At 41.2% G+C, this 19,325-nt stretch overlaps 1 protein-coding gene across 4 annotated transcripts in view; it reads right to left on the bottom strand.

Moving 5' to 3' along the window:
* Positions 1-9,958: 9,958 nt before the first annotated feature.
* LOC146669527 (calmodulin-binding transcription activator 1-like) overlaps positions 9,959-19,325 on the bottom strand; it is a 56,707-nt gene continuing 47,340 nt past the window's right edge. Inside the window, exons 10-22 of one of the 4 annotated variants that reach the window (XM_085406170.1) lie at positions 18,389-18,523; positions 15,212-15,360; positions 14,401-14,585; positions 14,236-14,314; positions 13,883-14,150; positions 12,734-13,254; positions 12,299-12,447; positions 11,945-12,191; positions 11,696-11,764; positions 11,034-11,179; positions 10,884-10,952; positions 10,707-10,737; positions 10,007-10,171 (exon numbers count right to left, since the gene is read on the bottom strand). In XM_085406170.1, the coding sequence (XP_085262296.1) occupies positions 10,139-10,171; positions 10,707-10,737; positions 10,884-10,952; positions 11,034-11,179; positions 11,696-11,764; positions 11,945-12,191; positions 12,299-12,447; positions 12,734-13,254; positions 13,883-14,150; positions 14,236-14,314; positions 14,401-14,585; positions 15,212-15,360; positions 18,389-18,523 (2,081 nt within the window). In that variant the 3' untranslated portion in view covers positions 10,007-10,138. Of the gene's footprint in view, positions 10,172-10,706; positions 10,738-10,883; positions 11,180-11,695; positions 11,765-11,944; positions 12,192-12,298; positions 12,448-12,733; positions 13,255-13,882; positions 14,151-14,235; positions 14,315-14,400; positions 14,586-15,211; positions 15,361-18,388; positions 18,524-19,325 lie in introns of all 4 variants that reach the window. The other 3 variants (XM_085406169.1, XM_085406168.1, XM_085406167.1) reach the window with 3 other exon arrangements.

Genomic DNA, 19,325 nt, shown 5'->3' with positions numbered 1-19,325 from the left:
GCTACGAATCCGACGTCATTTCCGCGCATTACCGTAATTAGCAGGAATTCTTCATATTTTATCATTAACGAGATATATATATTTGTTAAACAATATGAATAAATAAAAAACATGTACAGACAACAAAGTACCCAACGCTGTTATGATCTCTCTATTGTCAAAAATATAATCAGCCATATTTGGAATCATGTTACACAGCAAGTGAAACAAGAGGGGGAAAAAAGACATGTTACGGTAAAAAAAAAAAAAAAAAAAAAAAGACATTGCCGTGACGTAACCAGAATATACCAGTAATTTTCCAGCTGTTGTGCTAAACTTTGTTAAACGAAAATTAAAGTTTGATCCGTTTTGGTGTTAGTAAAAATGATGATGACGATAATAACGATAACAACAACAATAATAGCAGTGGTAGTAACAGGGCAAAGAGTGTTATGGGCACATGACAGGGCCTAAACCAGCTAGAGTACAGCAGGGGTGTCAAACATAGGGCTTTGGGCCAAAATTCCCCTGGCAAACCCTCCAACCCAGACCACAGGACAGGTTTGGAAAATGTGAAGGTAGGAATAAACATTAACTTATAACTTTACTTTCAGAAGTTTTACAGCTTTTCCTACTGATGATGACTTTGGCCATGACCATTCATGTTACAAAATAAAAAGGAATGAGATAATGAGATAGGCATGGAGAACACAACAGCAAGCATGTTTTGTTTGAGTTTGCGGCAGTGTGTGGAATTACCAAAATTAAAGAGGAGATAGCCTAACATATGAAACAGGAAAAGACCACTGTGTAATTCATTTATTTCAGCAAAGTAACTATATTCTAATTATCACCTATGTTTATGTGGTAACTGTAACGCAATAGAGATACTCATATTTTGTATTTTAATTACATAATTCTGGTACATATATTCAGTTACTCCCCAACACTGTGTATTGGGTAAGGTTCAAGTACATCATTCTCCAAAATGTTGTCCAGGTGATTTTGTTTTTGGTGCCTGCACTGCATCAGTTCTTCCAATGTCTGTATTGGCTTTGACTATGAGGTCTAACCAGTGTTTTATGTATTGATATGTGTCGCTGAGGCTGGACACTCAAAATCAGAACCCGGAAGAAGTCCAAGTCCTAATTAAACTTCTTAACAGGCTCTGAAATGTACTCAAATGTCACAGTCTGTAGATGTGACAAAGAAAACAGGTGAGCATTTTTATTGAAACGCTTGGAAAAAGTTCAGACAACAAAATAAAGTCCAAATGGGGGGAAATGAAATACTGTGTCCAACTAACTATCAGAATAAAGCAGTAAGTGAGAGGATTGATGAGTGATATTAGATTTACTGGATGCAACTTCAATAATAAATGATTGTTGTTGTTGTTTTTTACATGTTAATAGCATTTCACACTTTCACACTGTTCAGCAAACAAGTAACTTAGAAGAGCAACACATGTAGAGGTCCACACTGTGTTTAGAAAAGTTAAACTTAACATGGACATATACCCTTAAAATGTCCACTTTAGCAACTGTCACTTGCCCAGTGATGCTTACCTTAGAAATTAATCTCTTCTTCCTTTTCTGTCTTCTCTTTTTTTCCCGCTGTAATCCACTGCAAGTGTGTGTAAAATCTGTCAGCACCCTGCAAAATGTTTTCTTCTATTAATGTTATGACAACATTCATTTGAACGAAAAGCATTCTAAAGGCCTCTGATACATTTGCTATGCTCCACCCTGGTTACTGTTGAGTAGCAATAATCAACCTGGCTTGTATATTTTAAAATGTCATCTTTTTGTAACATAACAAATTTTCCAGGAGCGTCTGGAAAGCCACAAATCTCTTTTTTTTTTCCAGGAAAAAGAAGCATTAAGCAGCCAGTCTGTTTTTTTTTACTGATGGACGACCATAGATTTAAGTGTGCTTTTAAGCATGAAATAAAATGAACACACACACACACACACACACACACACACACACACACACACACACACACACACACACACACACACACACACACACACACACACACACACACACACACACACGCATAGTTTCCCTAGCTAAACAGCAAAAGATACTAGATCCTAAATTCAAACATTTTCATTCCTCTTTGTTAGATTTTAGTAGTTAGCCTGGAAGATTTTCAAACATGGTTGGTGTAAGAATGGGCTGTAAGAAAGTACTTGCTTTGTTATATCACACTAAAGGAATTACAAAATGTGAGTACCCATGTACAAATGCCTCATTCTCCTAAGCCTAGTCTGACAAAACAAATAAAGAGGGATGCCCATCTGAAACAGTCTTTCATGTCCTTGAGCAGTCAAAGGAGAATTTATTTACTTCAGTAAAAATGATCAATAATCCAATAAGATAATACACCATTGCAATGCAAAAACTTACTGAAGTGGTATATACACGATTCAACTTCTCTTTTGTAACCATAATGCAAAAATTGCATGCACAGTTGTACTCTTAAAAGCATTTCACACTATGCAGCAAGAAGGTACCTTAGAAGAGCAACACATGTACAGGTCCATACTGTGTTTAGAAAAGTTAAACATTAATGTGGACACTGCATGTCACCTTTAAATTTCCACTTTAGCAACTGTCACTTGCCCAGTGGTTCTTACCTTAGAAAATAATCTCTTCTTCCTTTTCTGTCTTCTCCTTTTTTCAACTGTAATCCACTGCAAGTGTGTGTAAAATCTGCCAGCACTCTGCAAAATGTTTTCTTCAGTTAATGCTATGACAACATTCATTTGAACATAAAGCACTCTAAAGGCCTCTGACACATTTGCTAAGCTCCGCCCCCAGTTACTGTTGAGTAGCAATAATCAATCTGGTTTCTATATTTTAAAATGTCATGTTTTTGTAACATAAAAATTTCCCAAGTTTCCAGGAGCCTCTGAGATGGCACAAATCTCACTTTTTTCAGCAGAGAGAAGCCAGTCTGTTTTGTTTTAGTGATGGATGACACAAATTCAAGTGTGCTTACAAGCATGAAATAAAATTAAACAATTTCCCCAAGTCTTGTCCTGAAATGCCATGGTTCACTTTTTTCACAGAAGAGAAGCATCAATCTTTCTTTTTTCTTTTCTTTCCTTTTTTTTAAACTCATGATGACACTGATCCAGAAACGCTGTTAAAAAACAGACTGTACCCTTATGTCATGTCAAACACAGCAGGCAAACGAACCTGTCACCACCTTGCATTGATTCATAAATATCCAATCATATCTAATCAAGTTGCGACTAACTTTAAGTTGTGTAACGGTCAAGCAACTTGACAGCATAGCAAGTCCCTTGTTGTAAAGTACTCATAAAGTTTTCACAAGTATTTATACTTTATATTTAAAAAGTATAAAATAATAAAGATAAATATAATACTCGTGATAATACGCAAAATTTTACTTAAGTAGGATTTTATATGTCAGATTCTTAATTAAAATTATTACATTAGTATTATCCTAATGTACTGTTAATAGTTTTGCTGAAGTAACTATGTTCTCCTGTCATCTTATAAGGACGTGCAGTCGTGTAGGAAAAGACAACAAGGCTGTGGTGTGCTGGGAAAGTACAGCTGAAGTGGTGAGGGAAACTGCCAAGAAGGTGTTTGTTGATTTCTCTGGACAGAGGAGAGAAGGGAAGGGAACTTGGTGGTGGAAGTACAGTAAAGGGTTTAAAGGAAGAGCATGGAAAAGAAGAAAGTCGACAGTACTACTGGGAGACTGGGCAATGAGATGGCAAAGGAAAATCCTTATAGTGAATGTGATGTGCACTAAGGAAGGAAAGAAAGGACTTGTATCAACCGACTAGGCAGCGAGACTGAACCTGAAAGGATGTGCAGCAGATTAGGGTGATTAAATATAGAGATGTAAGTATTCAGTTAGTATATTTGTTCAGTTAGTATATAGTGTTGGAAAGAATACTTTGATGAGCTGATGAGTCAAGAAAATTATAGAAAGAGGATATAGGAAATTAGTGAATTAGTAAAAAGGGAGTTAGGACAGCTATGAAGAGCATGAAGAGTAGAGAGGATGAAGAGTGGACAGGTAGTTGGTCCAGATGACATACCTGTAGAGGTATGGATATGTGTCCACTCCTTTTGACCACCAGCCGGGTCCTTTGGGGCACTCTGATTGGCTGCTACTTAGCAATACATTTAGGCTAGTGTAACATTCATTGATGTGAAACACCTTGATATAATTATGACCAGAGCATTATGTGTTAAGATTAATTTGGAAATATTTGTTCATTTTATTTTCATAATTATTTGTATTGCTAAGGAACGCTTAGCAGCAGACCACATCATGAAAGATCACTGATGCCACTACAGAGTCACAGAAAGTCTTCAGGACTGATAAATCCATCATCATGAATAAGCAGATTAAAATTTTTAACGCAGTTAACCCATCTGAAGTGCAGAATGACTCAAAATCCCTGACGCGTCTCTGTCAATGCATTTCGGGCAGTTTGTCCAAGGAGAGTTACCTTCGCACATGAGCAAACAGGCAGTTGATCTGGTAGTGACAGGCAGCAGAATTAGTCAACTAAATATGGAAGATGATTGGTCCTCTCGATGGGAAATTTGAGTATAAAAAAACAAAAACAAGACGGAACAGTTGACCGACACAAAGTATTATGCAATTGTGCAAGAAGGAATCTTCTTTTCACCGAAGCACTTCCAGCTTAAAATATCACATTTTAATGCAAAGCATTACTTGAAAGACTGCTGCATGATGAGTCCTCACCTCGACAGACTTGTAATGAGTGAGTCTGTTACAGATGGGCTCAGATTCAGAATCAGATGAGGAGTTTCTGCCTGTATAGAGCAGAGCCGATCATTAGGACTGTCCCTCGGAGTGGTGGTCAGCTCCTTCAGGAGCTCATGACAAGCTGGCACTGCTGGCTTGCAAATATCTGCCCACTCCTGCAACCGCTGTTCTGTGCGAGAGACCGTTCACAGTTGCAAGCAACATTGTAAATAAGAAGCGGTCAGCTCTCCTCTCGGGCAATGTCAACAAGTTAGTTTGTCTTAGGACCACATTAATGTGGATACATGTTTACAGTTTTTTGTTAACATGAATGTTCAAGGTGCTCAATAAACATTTTAGGTGTGTATATATTCCCTTTTTTCTTGAGTCTGTTTGCTCATGCAAAATGAAATGTGATTAATATAGATTAAAAATGAATGATATTTAATCGTGATTAATCAAAATTAATCCACAGCAACCCTGTGATTAATCCAATTAAAAATTTTAATCGTTTGACAGCAATAGAATAAACATGAACTTTTAACTGTATTTTCATAAGTTTTACAGCTTTTCCTACTGACGAGGATTTCAGCCATGGCCATTCATGTTACACCAAAGTAACAGATAATTAAATGACAGAAACCTTCCTGCTTTTTCTACTATATAAACTTCTATTTTTGATTGTTTTTTTTATAATAGGTCCACGGTATTTAAAAAAAAGAAAGAACATATTCTGTAAATAAACTAAAAACTCTGTTTTTTAATCACAAGACAATCTGGGCAAAGAGCTGGAATGTTAAAATCAATTCTTTTTCTAATACTTATCCCAGCGATCAAGTGTGTAGGTAAACCTGTTTACACTGATAGGAGAGAGAGGAGAGTTTCACTGGTCTGGCCTGCTATATGTCGCCCACAGTGTAAAATGAGTTTGACATCCCTTCAGTAGAGCATCTGCAAGTTTCTCATTAGGGACCCAGTGAGGGATAAATACGAGCCAGGAAATGTGTTAAAGTGCAAATTTTCTTTTTTATTCTGATATCATTTTACAGCAGAAATTATGTAAAGCATTCAGAAGACATTTTCCACATATAAGGGCAATATTCAAAACACTTTGCATGGCCTCAGCAACAAAATATTCTTTTTAAAACATCAACAATTTAGTGATGCTTGTGCATGCATGTTCGTAAAACAAAAGAAGTTAAAAACTAGGCTACAAAATAAAAAGGAATGAGAGACTGAGATAGGCATGGAGAACACAACAGCAGGCAAGGTGGGAATACAGCAGGAGATGAGAGCGGGAGAAAAGCGGGGAGGGCCAGGGGGGAGTGAAAGAAGAGGAAGGCAAGGAGAGGTCTAGCCATAGATTATCTATGAGGGACTACCATTCTAGCATGCAATGTGGTGTTTGGCCACGCCCTCTCAAAACAAGGCCTGAAAGGTTATATACCATTCATTTCTAGGCGGACTTAAGAGAACAGAGGCCATCTCTGCACATGTTAACCAGCTGTTTACTATGGCAACATTTCTTATTTTTATTTATGTATTTATTTCTTTATTTTATTTTTTATTTTTTTACTTCTTCTACTCTACATAATCTTTTTACAGTCACCATCCTCTCCAAAAACGTGAGCATATTGATGGATTTTCTGCAATCTGTGTGTTCAGTTTCGCGTGTGCGTGTAGTCTGTAAGCTTGAGCATTTAGAAGTTGTTGTGTATGTGCGTATGTTCATGTGTGTCTGTTATATAAAAGCAGTGTCCTTTAGTTGTACTGATGTGAGAGGAAGGGCAGTTTAAGAAGTTATTCATGTGATACCGTATGAACGCTCCTAACAGCACTGTCCAAACCATGGCTGCCTCTCAGTATGATGAAACCTCAGAAAACATATGGAACACAATCGATATCTTCCAGCTGTTAATCTCACAATCTGCTATCTCTTTTCACTTTGTTTTGTTTTTCAGGTGTTCAGGGGCCATTACCTATTTTTTGTATCACTTATGAATTTCTTATATTAAGAATCTTGTGCGTTTAAGACTACAGCAAATGCATAAGTATTTTTTTCCTACCCTATTACTTGCTTTGAATGGAATTCATATTTAAGCGTGTTTTTCCACTCTCTTCTCAGATAAGGCAAACAGATCACATTTGCTGCTTCTAGACTATTATAAAGAGTGTGGATACAAGTGGACGACGTATCCCCGACACATTCAAATATGTACACATACACACCCAAATGTACACAACCTGTCACCTGCAGTGTTACAACTCTGTGCCAGCAGTCATTGCACTCCACATACCATCTCCCTGTTCTTCAACCCTGAGTAAAATCTAAGGGAGAGATTTCATTGTTCCCGAAGACATAAGCACAGAGAGAAAGCGTGTGGCCGTTTTATTTTTGCACCTGTGTGTACATTTGCGTTTATGTGTCTATGCACATCCTTGTGAGACAGGGAGAAAGACAAAGAAAGGAAGTGTGTGTGAAAGATATTTTTGTCCTCTATGAGGAAAAAAAAGCCCCGTTATGATTTTGTTTAAATGTTGTAAAATATTTTTTTTGTAGGGGAAAAGCAGACAAAGTGAAAGAAAACACAGCTTCCTCTTGGAGGGCGAACATACTCGTGACTGTGCCTTTCATACTTTAGTACACGGAGGCTGAATTCAGCGGTTTTCTCCCTTCTAATTACTGAAAAACGCACACAAAAAGTAGGACTTAACGGCAATAGGGTAATTAATCGCCCGAGCAAGCGACACACAGCGTCAATCAGGCCATGAGCATTCATTCACACCACATTCCCAATTACAGCTTCCAGCTTAGACTAAGGTCAAGTTTAACACTGTCAGATTCATTTGAAAACACACAATTTAGGAAAAAACAAACAGGTTAACTGGAAACCTTTCAGAGGACACACAATAAGATACTTCCTGATATTATTTTGCACTTTTCTGTTATTGAGCAGGCACTTTCTAAACAGAGCTTTCCATAAGTCTAAAGTACATGTAGTATAATTATGGCAGTGACAATGAGGAGAAAATGATATGTCAAAACCAAAACGGGGAAGGACATTCTGTTTGAGGATGGAAAGCTTAGACTGGAGGCCAGGTTGGATCCGCTGTAGGTGTGATAAATGATCTTAATAAAAGCTAGTATGCTGCTGAAGCACAACCACATTGTGAAGAATGTAGCGCCCTCTTCCCTTTTTTTTCTTTTCTTTTGCATCGTCAGTCGTTGCACTCACATTTAAACGATCATCATCGCCATTGGCATCATTTCCCCACGTGCATCGTCACCTATACGTAAGCCTGCCTTGGGCAAACTTCAGAACTTGTAGGAGGTCTACGGCTGCGCTGGCACTACATCTCTTCTGCGGTTTATTGTCTGCGTGTTGCCTCGGTAGATCTTACCGATATCTTTTGGGCGTTGGTTTCGCCAACGTAACATACTGTTAGGCAAAATAGCATTCATAATAATTGGCACTACTGGCAAAAGGAGTTTAATTTTTGCTAGCCAAGAAACGAAAAGCACAAAGTGTAAATGTTTTGTCTGAAAGATCGTTGTTTCAGCTAACTTTGTTTTTCCCACTTATAATTCTAACATTAGAGTTTTCAAGTTGCATGCTTTTTAACAAAATGTTCTTTTCAGTAACACTTATAACTGGATACTCTTAAAGTGAAGCAGTTAAAATCCTCTCACAGTCCATAGCCACTAACATGTTCTTTTTGCTGTTTCTTTGTCTTAAATCTCATGCACGTTAATCCGTTTGTATTATCTACATTATTTACAAGCAATACAGCCATCCTGTGTACCCAGGTCTCTGTCTTAAGTTCTCATTATGGGAGTAAAATAATTTATAATCTTAAATACAGTCCTCTTATGAAAAAGTTTCAGGGTCCTCATATCCCCTTACCTCGTCAGTTTATATACAGGAATATGCAATAGTCCAAAATATGGATTTGATTGCCCGTATGGGCTAATATGGGGACCAGTGCCCTGTATAGGGGCAGGTATAGGACCCATGTCCTGTACAGAGCAAGCATAGAGACCTCTCAGACTCAAGAAGAAGTCAAGGCAATGGTATGTGACTCTCTCCTCAAAACCACAGGTAGGATTTAGAGGTTCACGCAAAGAACAAACTAACAGAGACATTTAACCATTGGAACATGTCGCATTTCATCACATGGGGGGGAAAAAACCAGCCTCGAGCTACAACCACTCTTGAGCCAATTAAATAAATAATCAGACCCTTAAATAAATAAAGTTTTTTTTTTCCCTTTAAAAAAACAAACAAAACAAAAGCACCCAAAATAAGTAAGTTGTCCTTACACAGTTCACATTACACAGGGCAAGGATAAGTTGATGAGGACGTAAGTGAGACACAATTACACAGAAATACAAAAGAAACAACACTAAAGCAGTTTTGGCAAGCATGCAGGAGCTCGTAGCTCAAACACATGCATTGAATTGAACAAACACGGACACACCACATCGGGCGGGCAAAATGCCGCCTCTGAGAACGACTCCATACAAAGTCCATGTAACAAATTAAGACATCGTTATTCAGACCCCATCCCTTTATCTAACAATGCCCCTCTTACATTCAAGTGCAGTTCCTCCCCTTTTTGATTGGGTGACTGAGTAATAGGTTTGCACGCCTGCGAGTCAGAGTGGTTGGTGATACTGTGGTATACTAAATCGGCAGAATGATTTGCGACTGTAGCTCTTCGGGATTGATGGAGAGGAGGAATAAGCGAAAAACCTTGCATGCAAATGCAACACAGAAGTGAGTTTTTTGGTTTATGTTTTTCTTATTCTTTCATGGATTTTTGTTCGGACACAAAACGCAGCAAGCTTTGTGTGTTTTCTGCATGTCAAAGTAGCCTTTCTCTCGAGCGAGCTGTTCATTACGGGAGCCTTTCGGTGCATCCGGCCACCGCCGTGAACAGCGGTATCCCGTTGTCGGGCGCTTCCTCGTTTTCTCTGGTTTGACTCGTCGACTTGCTCTTGCAAAGAAACATACCCATGAAGAGTGCAAAGAATGCCATGAGGTTAATGTGATGGCCTCCCAGTGAAACTGGGGAGGAGGATCAGTGCTGTGGGCAGAGCCAGGTCCCTGGGCTCTGCCCAGCAGTCTGTCTGTCTGAGCTGCCATGATGGACACCTATCCTGTCCTCAGTCTGTCTGGGAAAAGTTTTTTTTTTTCATCTTGAGAGAAGAGGGGAGAGGGAGTGAGAGAAAAGAGGGGAGACGAGGAAAGAAGAAAGCAAGGGAAAAGGGTCAGGAAAGGGAAGGGAGTTTAGAGAGGGCAGAAGAGAAGAGACAGAAAAAGGAGAAGATGGAGGGGGACATAGATTGCTCACAGGCTGAGGGGGCTCTGTGCGGGGCCTGGTGGTGGGCTCTCAGGACCCCTGGCCTTTCTCTGCTCTCTGGCCCTGAAGAAGAGCAAACACATATTAGTCTCAGAGTCGGAGATTTGTGTAAGTGTGCGTGCAACTGCATGTCTTGTTTTTTCATTTTCATATCCAAAGGCCGCATGTAATTCAGCAAATTCCCAGCAACTCCTTCCAACAGACGCACACATTCTCCCTTCTGCTACTCTCCCCACCCATCAAGGCACAAAAAATAAGACTTGCAGGCCAAGCAATACACTTAAAGTCCCCTTGCAATTACAGTCAGAACATGCCCCTAGGAAAACCATACGCAGGGATCGCTCCTCTAACTATGTCAGTCATGCACAAGTCCTGACATCATTTGGCAGAGAGAGAGAGAGGGAGAGAGAGACAGAGAGAGAGAGAGGGAGAGAGAGAGAGAGAGAGACAAGGTGATAGGGAGGGAAGAAGAGAGAGAGAGAGCGAGATGGAAGGATGATAATCCAGGATCTCCTCTCCCCCTCCCTCTGCTGACATGCAAACAGGCATCAGCCACCAGGAGAGAGGGAGTGAGAGAAGAGAGCAAGAGAAGACTCACCCGCTTCAGAGGCCTATGGTCCATCAAGGGGCTTCACGTGAACAGTAAAACAACACCAACTATTAGCAATAGTGTAGTGTGTGTATGTGTGGCAGTGGGTTTGTTAAGCGTCAAGCATGTGTCTTTGGATGTGCGTGCGCTTGTGTTTGAATCAGCATTAAGAGTTTTAGGTCTTACCTGTGGCGGCATCGGAGCAGGAACCTCAGGATCTTGCGAGCAGCCTGGTTCTGTTTTTTAGTTAGGAGGCTGCTGCAGGCAAAGATGAGGGGTAAGAGATTATACATAAGATAATTATTCCCTTTGTGTGTGTGCATGTGTGAGACGTGCCTGAGAGAGTGTCTGTAGGAGCGGTAGTATTGCTGGATGAGGACCGCTGCTCTACGACTCTGCTGGAATTTCCTCTGTTCATGGAAACTCCGGAAACGACTCTGGATCAAGATGGCTGCCAGGGTCATCCTCTTATAAAGTGCATACTGGAAGAGAGGACAACAGTGCTGTAAAACTCACTGGGATCAGAAAAGACATACTTTTGCAATATGCAACATGTCTGCACATGATAAGACCCACAGATGCACTACAGACCTGTGAGCTTACTTTTTGCTATATTACATAATGACCAGGAAGCAAGTGAATAAAAATCTCAAGAATACACAAAATCCATCATGTGAACATCTTTTCTTTCAGTTCATGACAGCATTAAGTTACATATATTCCTCTCAGATTGCTATATTAGAACAACAAGGTAAAAAAAAACCCACAAGAAGTGCATACGTGTACATGCAAGATTTGCTTTTTCAAGTGGACTGAAATCTGTTGTTCTTTACTACAGATTTAGCCACGTATGAGAGAGAATCAAAGTGAAAATTCACCTGATAATTTAGCTTACATCTATGAAGGAAACAACTACAACTGCTGTGTCACTACTTCACTATTGAACTGCAGAGCGACATGTTAGAGGCTAATCTTGGCTACATGTTGTTAACTCTTACCTGCTTGTATCTCTTATAACAGCGCTGAATCACTGCTGCAATCTCTTTGCGTTGTTCCTGAATGGGACCCTGTGGTAGTGACAAGAGTTTGTCTAAATTTTGTATATGTAAAATGGTTTGCAATCATATTGAGCTTGTTTTTTTCAAATGTGGATTATACAACTGAGGATAATACATTGAGTCACTGTAGGCTGAGCATAAAGACAAATTCAGTTTTTTTTTTTCTAAAGGAGTTTAGGTTACACTGGCCTTGTGTTTTCTGAGGGAGTGCAGAGCATGCCTGATGGTCTCATACAGCTCTCCCTGCTCTGCCTCAGTCATGGCTAGACAGGAGGAATCTGTTTTCAACCTCTCCTCCTTCATAGCTGCACAAAGAAAGGAGGTCCACTCAGAGGGGGAGGATGGGGCTTGCTTAGCCTGAGGACTTTGCTGATCCTCTGGCCCTGAGAGAGAATTTGGCTTGGGGCTGGGAGTCTGAGGTTTGGAGTTTAGAAACCTGAGGAAAAGAAATATTACTTTTAAAGTATAATAAGATTGAGAATGGTTGTTTGTTAAAAAAACAAAAAAGCAATGCAATAACTTATGCAAATATGTCAACCTCACCTTTCCACCTCACCAAGGTAACCAGACAGTAATCTGACATCACTGCTGATCCCAACCTTCCTGGATTCAATTTCTGCTTCAATAACCTCCTGCTTGAGTCTGCCAGTTGAAGCCTCCACAATGTGATCAGCTAGCATTGTGATGTCCATCTGCAAATCATGAAAAGGAAAGGTTACCTAAATATTTATAAAACCTACTTCCTCTTAGTTTTTTGGGTAAGTTTTGAATAGCTCTTTAAAGTCTCACATAACACTCTATACTTAAATGACTCATCGCAAAGACTTTGAAATCTTATACTTACAGCTTCCTCCTGCACAGTAATACATGATTTACCACTTCCATTTTGAGTACTTTTTGACTTTGCATCAGCTACTCAGTTCATGCATGAATGCTTGGTTAGAGATCGAACTCAACACTGCACATAAAAATCTGTACCTGCAAGTCATCTGCGTTATCCTGATAGGTCAACAGCTCTGTTTCCTCTCCCCTGTCAGACAACACTCTTTGACACAGGTGAACGGCCAATCGCTCCTTTCCTAGAATCTTCCTGGCGAGGCTACGCTGCCCCAGAGTCTGTCTCAGACTCCACCTGCTGCCCCCTCCAGCTCCCCCTATCCTGGCCTGCAGGTGGGAGAATGGGGCACTAGGAAGCTGAGGCTGGCTGGGGCTGGACCTGGTAAGTGGTGCCTTCTGACAGCTGAGGTTCGTGGGTTGCGTCTGTAGCGGCTTAGAGAGAGGAGACCGTTGAGGATTAGGACCTGGAGAGGAGTTGAGGGGGGTGGTACCAGAGATCGAGTTAGCTAGCTGTTGCTGTGAATCTGGGTTGGGTTTGAGCCTCTTGGCTGGGGGTGGACCTCCCTGTTCTCCCTGGGTTCCCTTGTGGGGTCTGTGTTCTGTTTGGCTCCAGCTCTGGCTCTGGTTGTCTGGCTTGCTTCCTGCCCTGGTTCTCCTCAGCTCTGGGGAAACAAAGATGGTGGAAAAACAGCGACAATAACACTTACACTTACAGCTAAAATCAGAAATAGTGGTGATCATTTACAGTTTTCTGTGTAATGATTTACTGTTGGATTGTCAAACAAAATTTTCAGAATCAGTTTGTATATAAATAAAGTCAGCAGTAGGATAGCTTAGCTCAGGAAAAGAAGGTCTGACTGCCTACCAACACCTTTAAAGCTCCCTCTATACAAACGGAACAAAAACCTAACGTGTAAAACAAAAACTATGAAGTCATAGTTTTTGGGTTATGTTTAAACGATTCCTGGTGCAATTTCTACAAAACCAGTAAAGAGGAAGTTACTACCATCCAAAAAACACCTCACTACATTTTTAAACACTAATGCTAATGAGGAGGGCTTAAGTCATGCTGGGAGGTGGCTCATGTTATCTAGGTACATTTTCTATTCTCTCTATATTAAGTTAAACTAACCAGCTATATATCAGTGAAAATCCATACACTTTCATAATTAAAGGTTGGTGGCTGAAGTTAGTAAATAGAATCTCCACAATAAAAGACAGAGGATAAATAGAACTTTGTTATTTATGAGGGTGAAACAAAACTTTTCCTGTTGTTGAGAAACCACAAACCTGAGTTTGGGTTAGGGCTGGGGCTGTTGTTCATCCCACCCGTCTGTGACTCTCCTCTCCATCTATCCATCCAAGTGTCCGCAGGCTGGCCCTGAGTTTGAGGACTATGTTGCAGTTGCTCTAGGAGCTCAGCCAATCGAGTGTGGCCCCGGGATCGGGCAATGTTTAGCGGCAAGCGTCCCAGTGAATCAGGAATAGCTAGAGCTCTTGGATCCCACTGGTAAAGCACCAATGCCGCCTCAGTATGGCCCAGAGCACAAGCCCACATCTATGGAAGTCCAAGGAAAACAACTGTCACACACACAGAGGAATGGAAAGAAAGCAATATGCACAAAAAAGCACTGGTTGCTCACCAATGGAGTGCAAGAGAAGTGGTCTACGTTCAGAGGATCTACTTCCAGCTCGAGGTCAATACTGTCAGCATGCTTTGTGCTGCGAAGAAACACAAATAGCATTAAAATTACTGGCATTCCAGTTTGTGCCGTCAAGATGGCATGTTGTAATTGTGTGTTCCTCACCGCCAGCGAATGAGTGTCTGAATGAGTCCCGCATAACCCTGAGCTGCAGCCAGATGCAGTAAAGTCATTCCTCTGGAGTTCTTACTGTGGACGAGCTGATTAGAAGAAGCCCAGCACGGCTGAGACATCATCTTCTCACACACCACCACCACACGACCTTCGAATGACCCCTGATCAGGAGAGATCTAGAAGATTGTAAAATAAAACAATAGACTAGGTCAACCTCTTTTCCAAATGCTAAAAATATATTTCAAGGTGTCACTAACTTTTCTGCCATACTGCAACACCTTTGCAATATAAGGAAAACCAGTAAAAAGCCTTGCAACTAATACTGCTTTTGAGCACTTCACTAAAGAATGATCAGTTTTGTATGTGGACAGGGCCAGATTCTTGTATTTGTGTTGTTAAGTAGGCTTTGTAAGTTTGTCTTGTAAATTCAGCTCATTATCAGTCAAGGAAAAACAACTTGTTTTTGTTCCTTTAATTGGCTGACACTTGCAAACAGAAGGTTTGAAGAGCACTCCGAATTGTCACAGCTGCCCCAAGATGACCACATATTAGGGATATCCCCTCTCTTTGACATCATCTAGAGCTCAAAGTAGAAAAATATATGTGAAACAGTGTGTTAGAGGAGTCTGAGCTTTTGGCTTACATGTATTGCTTGTGCATACGATGACTTCACATGGTGCTGCTTTTAAATTTAAACAGTTGAATTTGGTTTCACATGTTTTTCAGCACTTCTCTTATGGTGCGCCTTCACATTTTAAAGCTCTAAAGGGAACTTTCATCGTAAGAGGCACAACAGCCTTACTTGAGACTGCTGATCAGTAGCTCCTCCTCCCTCCACTCCTCCTCCCTTTGTTGCCATGGCTTCTGAGCTGGGATTTTGATTGGTTATCTCAGCCATCCTCTGTTCCATCTGCTCCAAACGCTCCAAGATAGACATCCTGAACTGGGTATCTACAGAAATGAAGGTGGGACATTTAAAGCTGTAAGCACCACCAAACTGTGGCATTAGGGAAATCCATGTGAGAGTTCAATAAATGCTATAGAGAAGCTTAAAAGCAGAAGGGATTCAATACTGGCTTAAATCTAATGACTCCCATTATTATCAACAAGAGTGTAAGAGTGTAAATAAGCATGTATGCAATGCAGATTTATGTCTGTAGCAGGGTTGCATGTGACCCTTTGTTTCAGGACTGCTGCGGTTTTTGCTGCAGTGCACATTATGTCATTCCACCTGCTGCTCTCTCACAGAGTCTCTATTTCTGCTCTGCTCTCATTTCACTCCTATTTTTCTTTCTGCTGCCTGAAGCACAAAGACTGAACCAGAGGTGGGTGGGGCCATGACAGTGACAGAAGGGCTCAGGCTCCTCCCACTCCACTCTGCCAATCCCAGAGCAAAACAGCTCAGCTGACTACAAGGCAAAAACACTCCAATAGTTTTAGCAGCCAAACACATCAGAAACACCTGTCCTCACCTATTATCACCAACGCATCAGCATGTAAACACTCTCACACACACACAGAAAAAGAATAGACCCTGATATCTGCTACAGTATTAATTTCTGGTTAATAGAAAAAGCTAATACAATAAAATCCCATAATTGAAGATATTAATTGAAAATATGCAGTTAAATGGGTCATTTTATTCCCCTTTTTAACTGTTCAATAAAATCTTGAATTTATTATTTTGTAATTAATTTTCTACTTGGCCTTATAATTACTGCTGCTAATATTAGTCTTATTTCGCACAGTTATTACATTATCTTATAAACAAGAAGCAAGACATAAGCAAGAAACCGCATTTTCATTATATCGACACATTTTCACCTGTTGAACTCTTTTCTTCTCTGATTTTTAAGAGTTTGCTTGACAATAATTATCCCTGGTACCTGTGAATTTACTGTGCTGTTCAGACTTCCTGATTTCCTTTGAGATTTGGCCAAAGTGACAAACAAAAACACCAAATTTGAAAGTCTCCAGTGTTATAGCACATCGCTAAATATGCTTTTGATGATCAAACTTGTGCCAAAACTCTACCAAAAAGTAAAATGCTTTCGGGTTTTTTTATTGTTACACACAGGTCACTGAGAATTCTTGTCATCCAAACATGCCCAAATGTTCCACAAACAACACATCTGCACATCAGCATCCCCACACTCTTCTATATGCTTGTTTTGATCAGGGCCTCTCTACATGAGCTTCTTAGTGTTCAGAGGCTCTGTCCACTCCTGGTGGTGCTGAAACCGAACAGGTCAACCAGACAAGCTTCATCCACAATTCTACAACTCAACTCAAATAGGCTGGGAGCCAGCGTGACGGCATCGTGTGGCAGCTTCACCTGCATTTGTTTAAAATCGACTGGCAGGGCAACCACATGGAAACTACTGAAATTAAAAAAAGAAACTGACAGAAAACGTGGGATGGAAACCTAGCAAAGGCTCCACAGCTCTGAATTAAACTGAAAAATTGGGACGTTTATGTCCATCTACAACACAAGAAAAAAAACTCAGCTGAGCTACAAAGACCAGTTAAAAAACATCAACAAATCAAATAAGCTACGAACCCAAACAGCGAGTCTCTCTCTATCTGCTTCTCTCTTTGTTCTTGTTCCCGCTTCAACCCCGTTAGTTTGAAGTGTGCGACTCACACGTTGCTACTCCAGCCGTGCAAAAAAACACAGCTAAGTGCAGGGAGAGAGCAAGAGAGCGAGCGAGCGACAGAGCAAGAGAGAAGGAGAGAGGGAGCGAGCAGTCTCCACTTTATGTCTGGCAAAACAGCGCGCTTCAAATCCGCCCGCCAGACTCGGAGCTGCAGGAGGCTCGGTCGTCAGCATGTCTGCACACACTGGAGCAACGGCGTGTGACAAAGCCGGGTGCTACGGGTGTTTGATTGTAGTTATTTATCTGTATGCTTCACATACTTTGAGCCTCTGCCAAACAAAGGACAAGAGAGGGGGAAACGCGCCAAGCCCGCTATCTCCGCTCACAGTCAGTCGCAGAGTCTAAATATAGCACGGGCTGCACAGCGCCACTGCCAGCGGTGCCCAGCATTTCGTCTGTCAAATGGTCCGCGATTGTGCCTTTATGTCCTTGCCCTTCATTCTAGCAAGGCAAAAAAAAAAAAAAAAAAAAAAAAAAAAAAAAGAAATCAGCCAGCCTGCTGCGGGGAGCCGCATTGCCGCATTGCGCAAGGCAGAGACGGGGGCGAACGCAGACCCAGGACATGCCTTTACCGAGGAGACCCGTGCGTTTCCGGACTGCATTTGTATCAAGAGATATATTTTGCACACAAAAGCGCCCCCCCCTTCCTCCAGATCACTCAAAGAAAGTTTCATTTTTCTCTATCACCTTTAAAGTACTTTTTTTTTTTTTAACTCACAGAGAACATCTACAGCTCAAACAAAACAATCCTTTATGCAAACAAGACTCAGTAATAAGCGACTCTGCCCAAAACAAAGCCAACCAGGCAAAGCCGAACATCTCTATGAATGCTGTCAGTGAAGATGAAAGAGCCTGGTACATGCCTGCGCTATTGAAACAACAGGCATCAAAACAGTTTACTGCTAGATACAATTTGCATGCAGGCGGAGGGTTACGGAAAAAACAGCTGCTTGCTAGAAGAGACGCACTAAAGAAAAGCAGCGGGAAAAACTGGTCAGGATTACACTGAGTACAGAAAAACAAACAAACAAAAAGCATCTCACACCAGGATGTGAGAATCAGGGAATAGAACAGAGTAGCAAAGTGGCAGCATCACACACACACACACACACACACACACACACACACACACACACACACACACACACACACACACACACACACACACACACACACACACACACACACACAGAGATTTGTGTGTGTGTGTTTTTACAAAACTCAGGTTTATATCAGCACTCTGTGTATACAATAAGCCAGTTACATGCTAAAGTCACTGAAACAAGTGCAGCCGTCAGTACACAGAAAATTGTGGTCCTCACCATCCAGGGACAGCCAGTCATGCTGAGAAGATGGGAGGGCTGGAAGGTCACGTGCCTTGTATTCAAACACCACAGAGGAAGAGATGACCTCACCGCCCATAGCTACCTGCAGCATCACTAGTCCTGTGTCATGGGCTGGAAATAGACGGATATCAAAAAGGTGTTGGAGCGTGGAGCAGTGGATGAACTGCAGTGGTAAATGTCAAAGGCTAACTTAAGGAAAGTTTGTTAGTCAATCACAGATTATATATTGTGAATGTTATGCTTATGCAAGTCAGTATTTCCTTGAACTTTACCCCAATCACACTGATCAAACAGCCTGATAGTCAAGTATCATTTACTTAATCCTAAAAAAATAAACAAATAAAAAAAACCCCGTTGTGTTCATTTGTATCATCTTGTAATATTAAAATGATTGCATCTCCTGAAAAGTTCAGGAGAGTTCAGAGGCTGTCAGATTGGTGTGCAGACAACAACCTGGACCTCAATACCACCAAAACAAAAGAACTGGTAGTTGACTTCAGAAGGAGGAAGTCCGAGCTGCAGCCTGTCAGCATCAACGGGGAGTGCGTGGAAAGGGTCTCCAGTTTCAAGTTTCTGGGTGTGCACATAGACACAGACCTCCAATGGCGCTCTAACACCTCTGCGGTCTTAAAGAAGGCCCAACAGCGTCTCCACTTTCTGAGAATCCTCAGAAAAATGGACCTGAAGAAGGAGCTGCTGACCGTCTTCTACCGCTGCTCCATTGAAAGTGTGCTGACATATTGCATCGGTGTGTGGTTCTCCAGCTGCACCACAGCACACAGAAAGGCACTCCAGAGGGTCATCAACATGGCCCAAAAAATCATTGGACATCCTCTTCCCTCCCTGAAGGACCTGTACAGCACTCGCTGTCTCAAGAGGGCACGCAGCATCCTACGGGACTGCACACACCCAG

The sequence above is a fragment of the Rhamphochromis longiceps genome, linkage group LG5 (genome assembly GCF_057381845.1).
Source record: "Rhamphochromis longiceps isolate RC_006_pf linkage group LG5, R_longiceps_female_GT1.1, whole genome shotgun sequence".
Lineage (NCBI taxonomy): Eukaryota > Metazoa > Chordata > Actinopteri > Cichliformes > Cichlidae > Rhamphochromis > Rhamphochromis longiceps.
The sequence above is the reverse complement of the archived record's forward strand: the minus strand, read 5'-3'. Positions and strand labels throughout refer to the sequence as shown.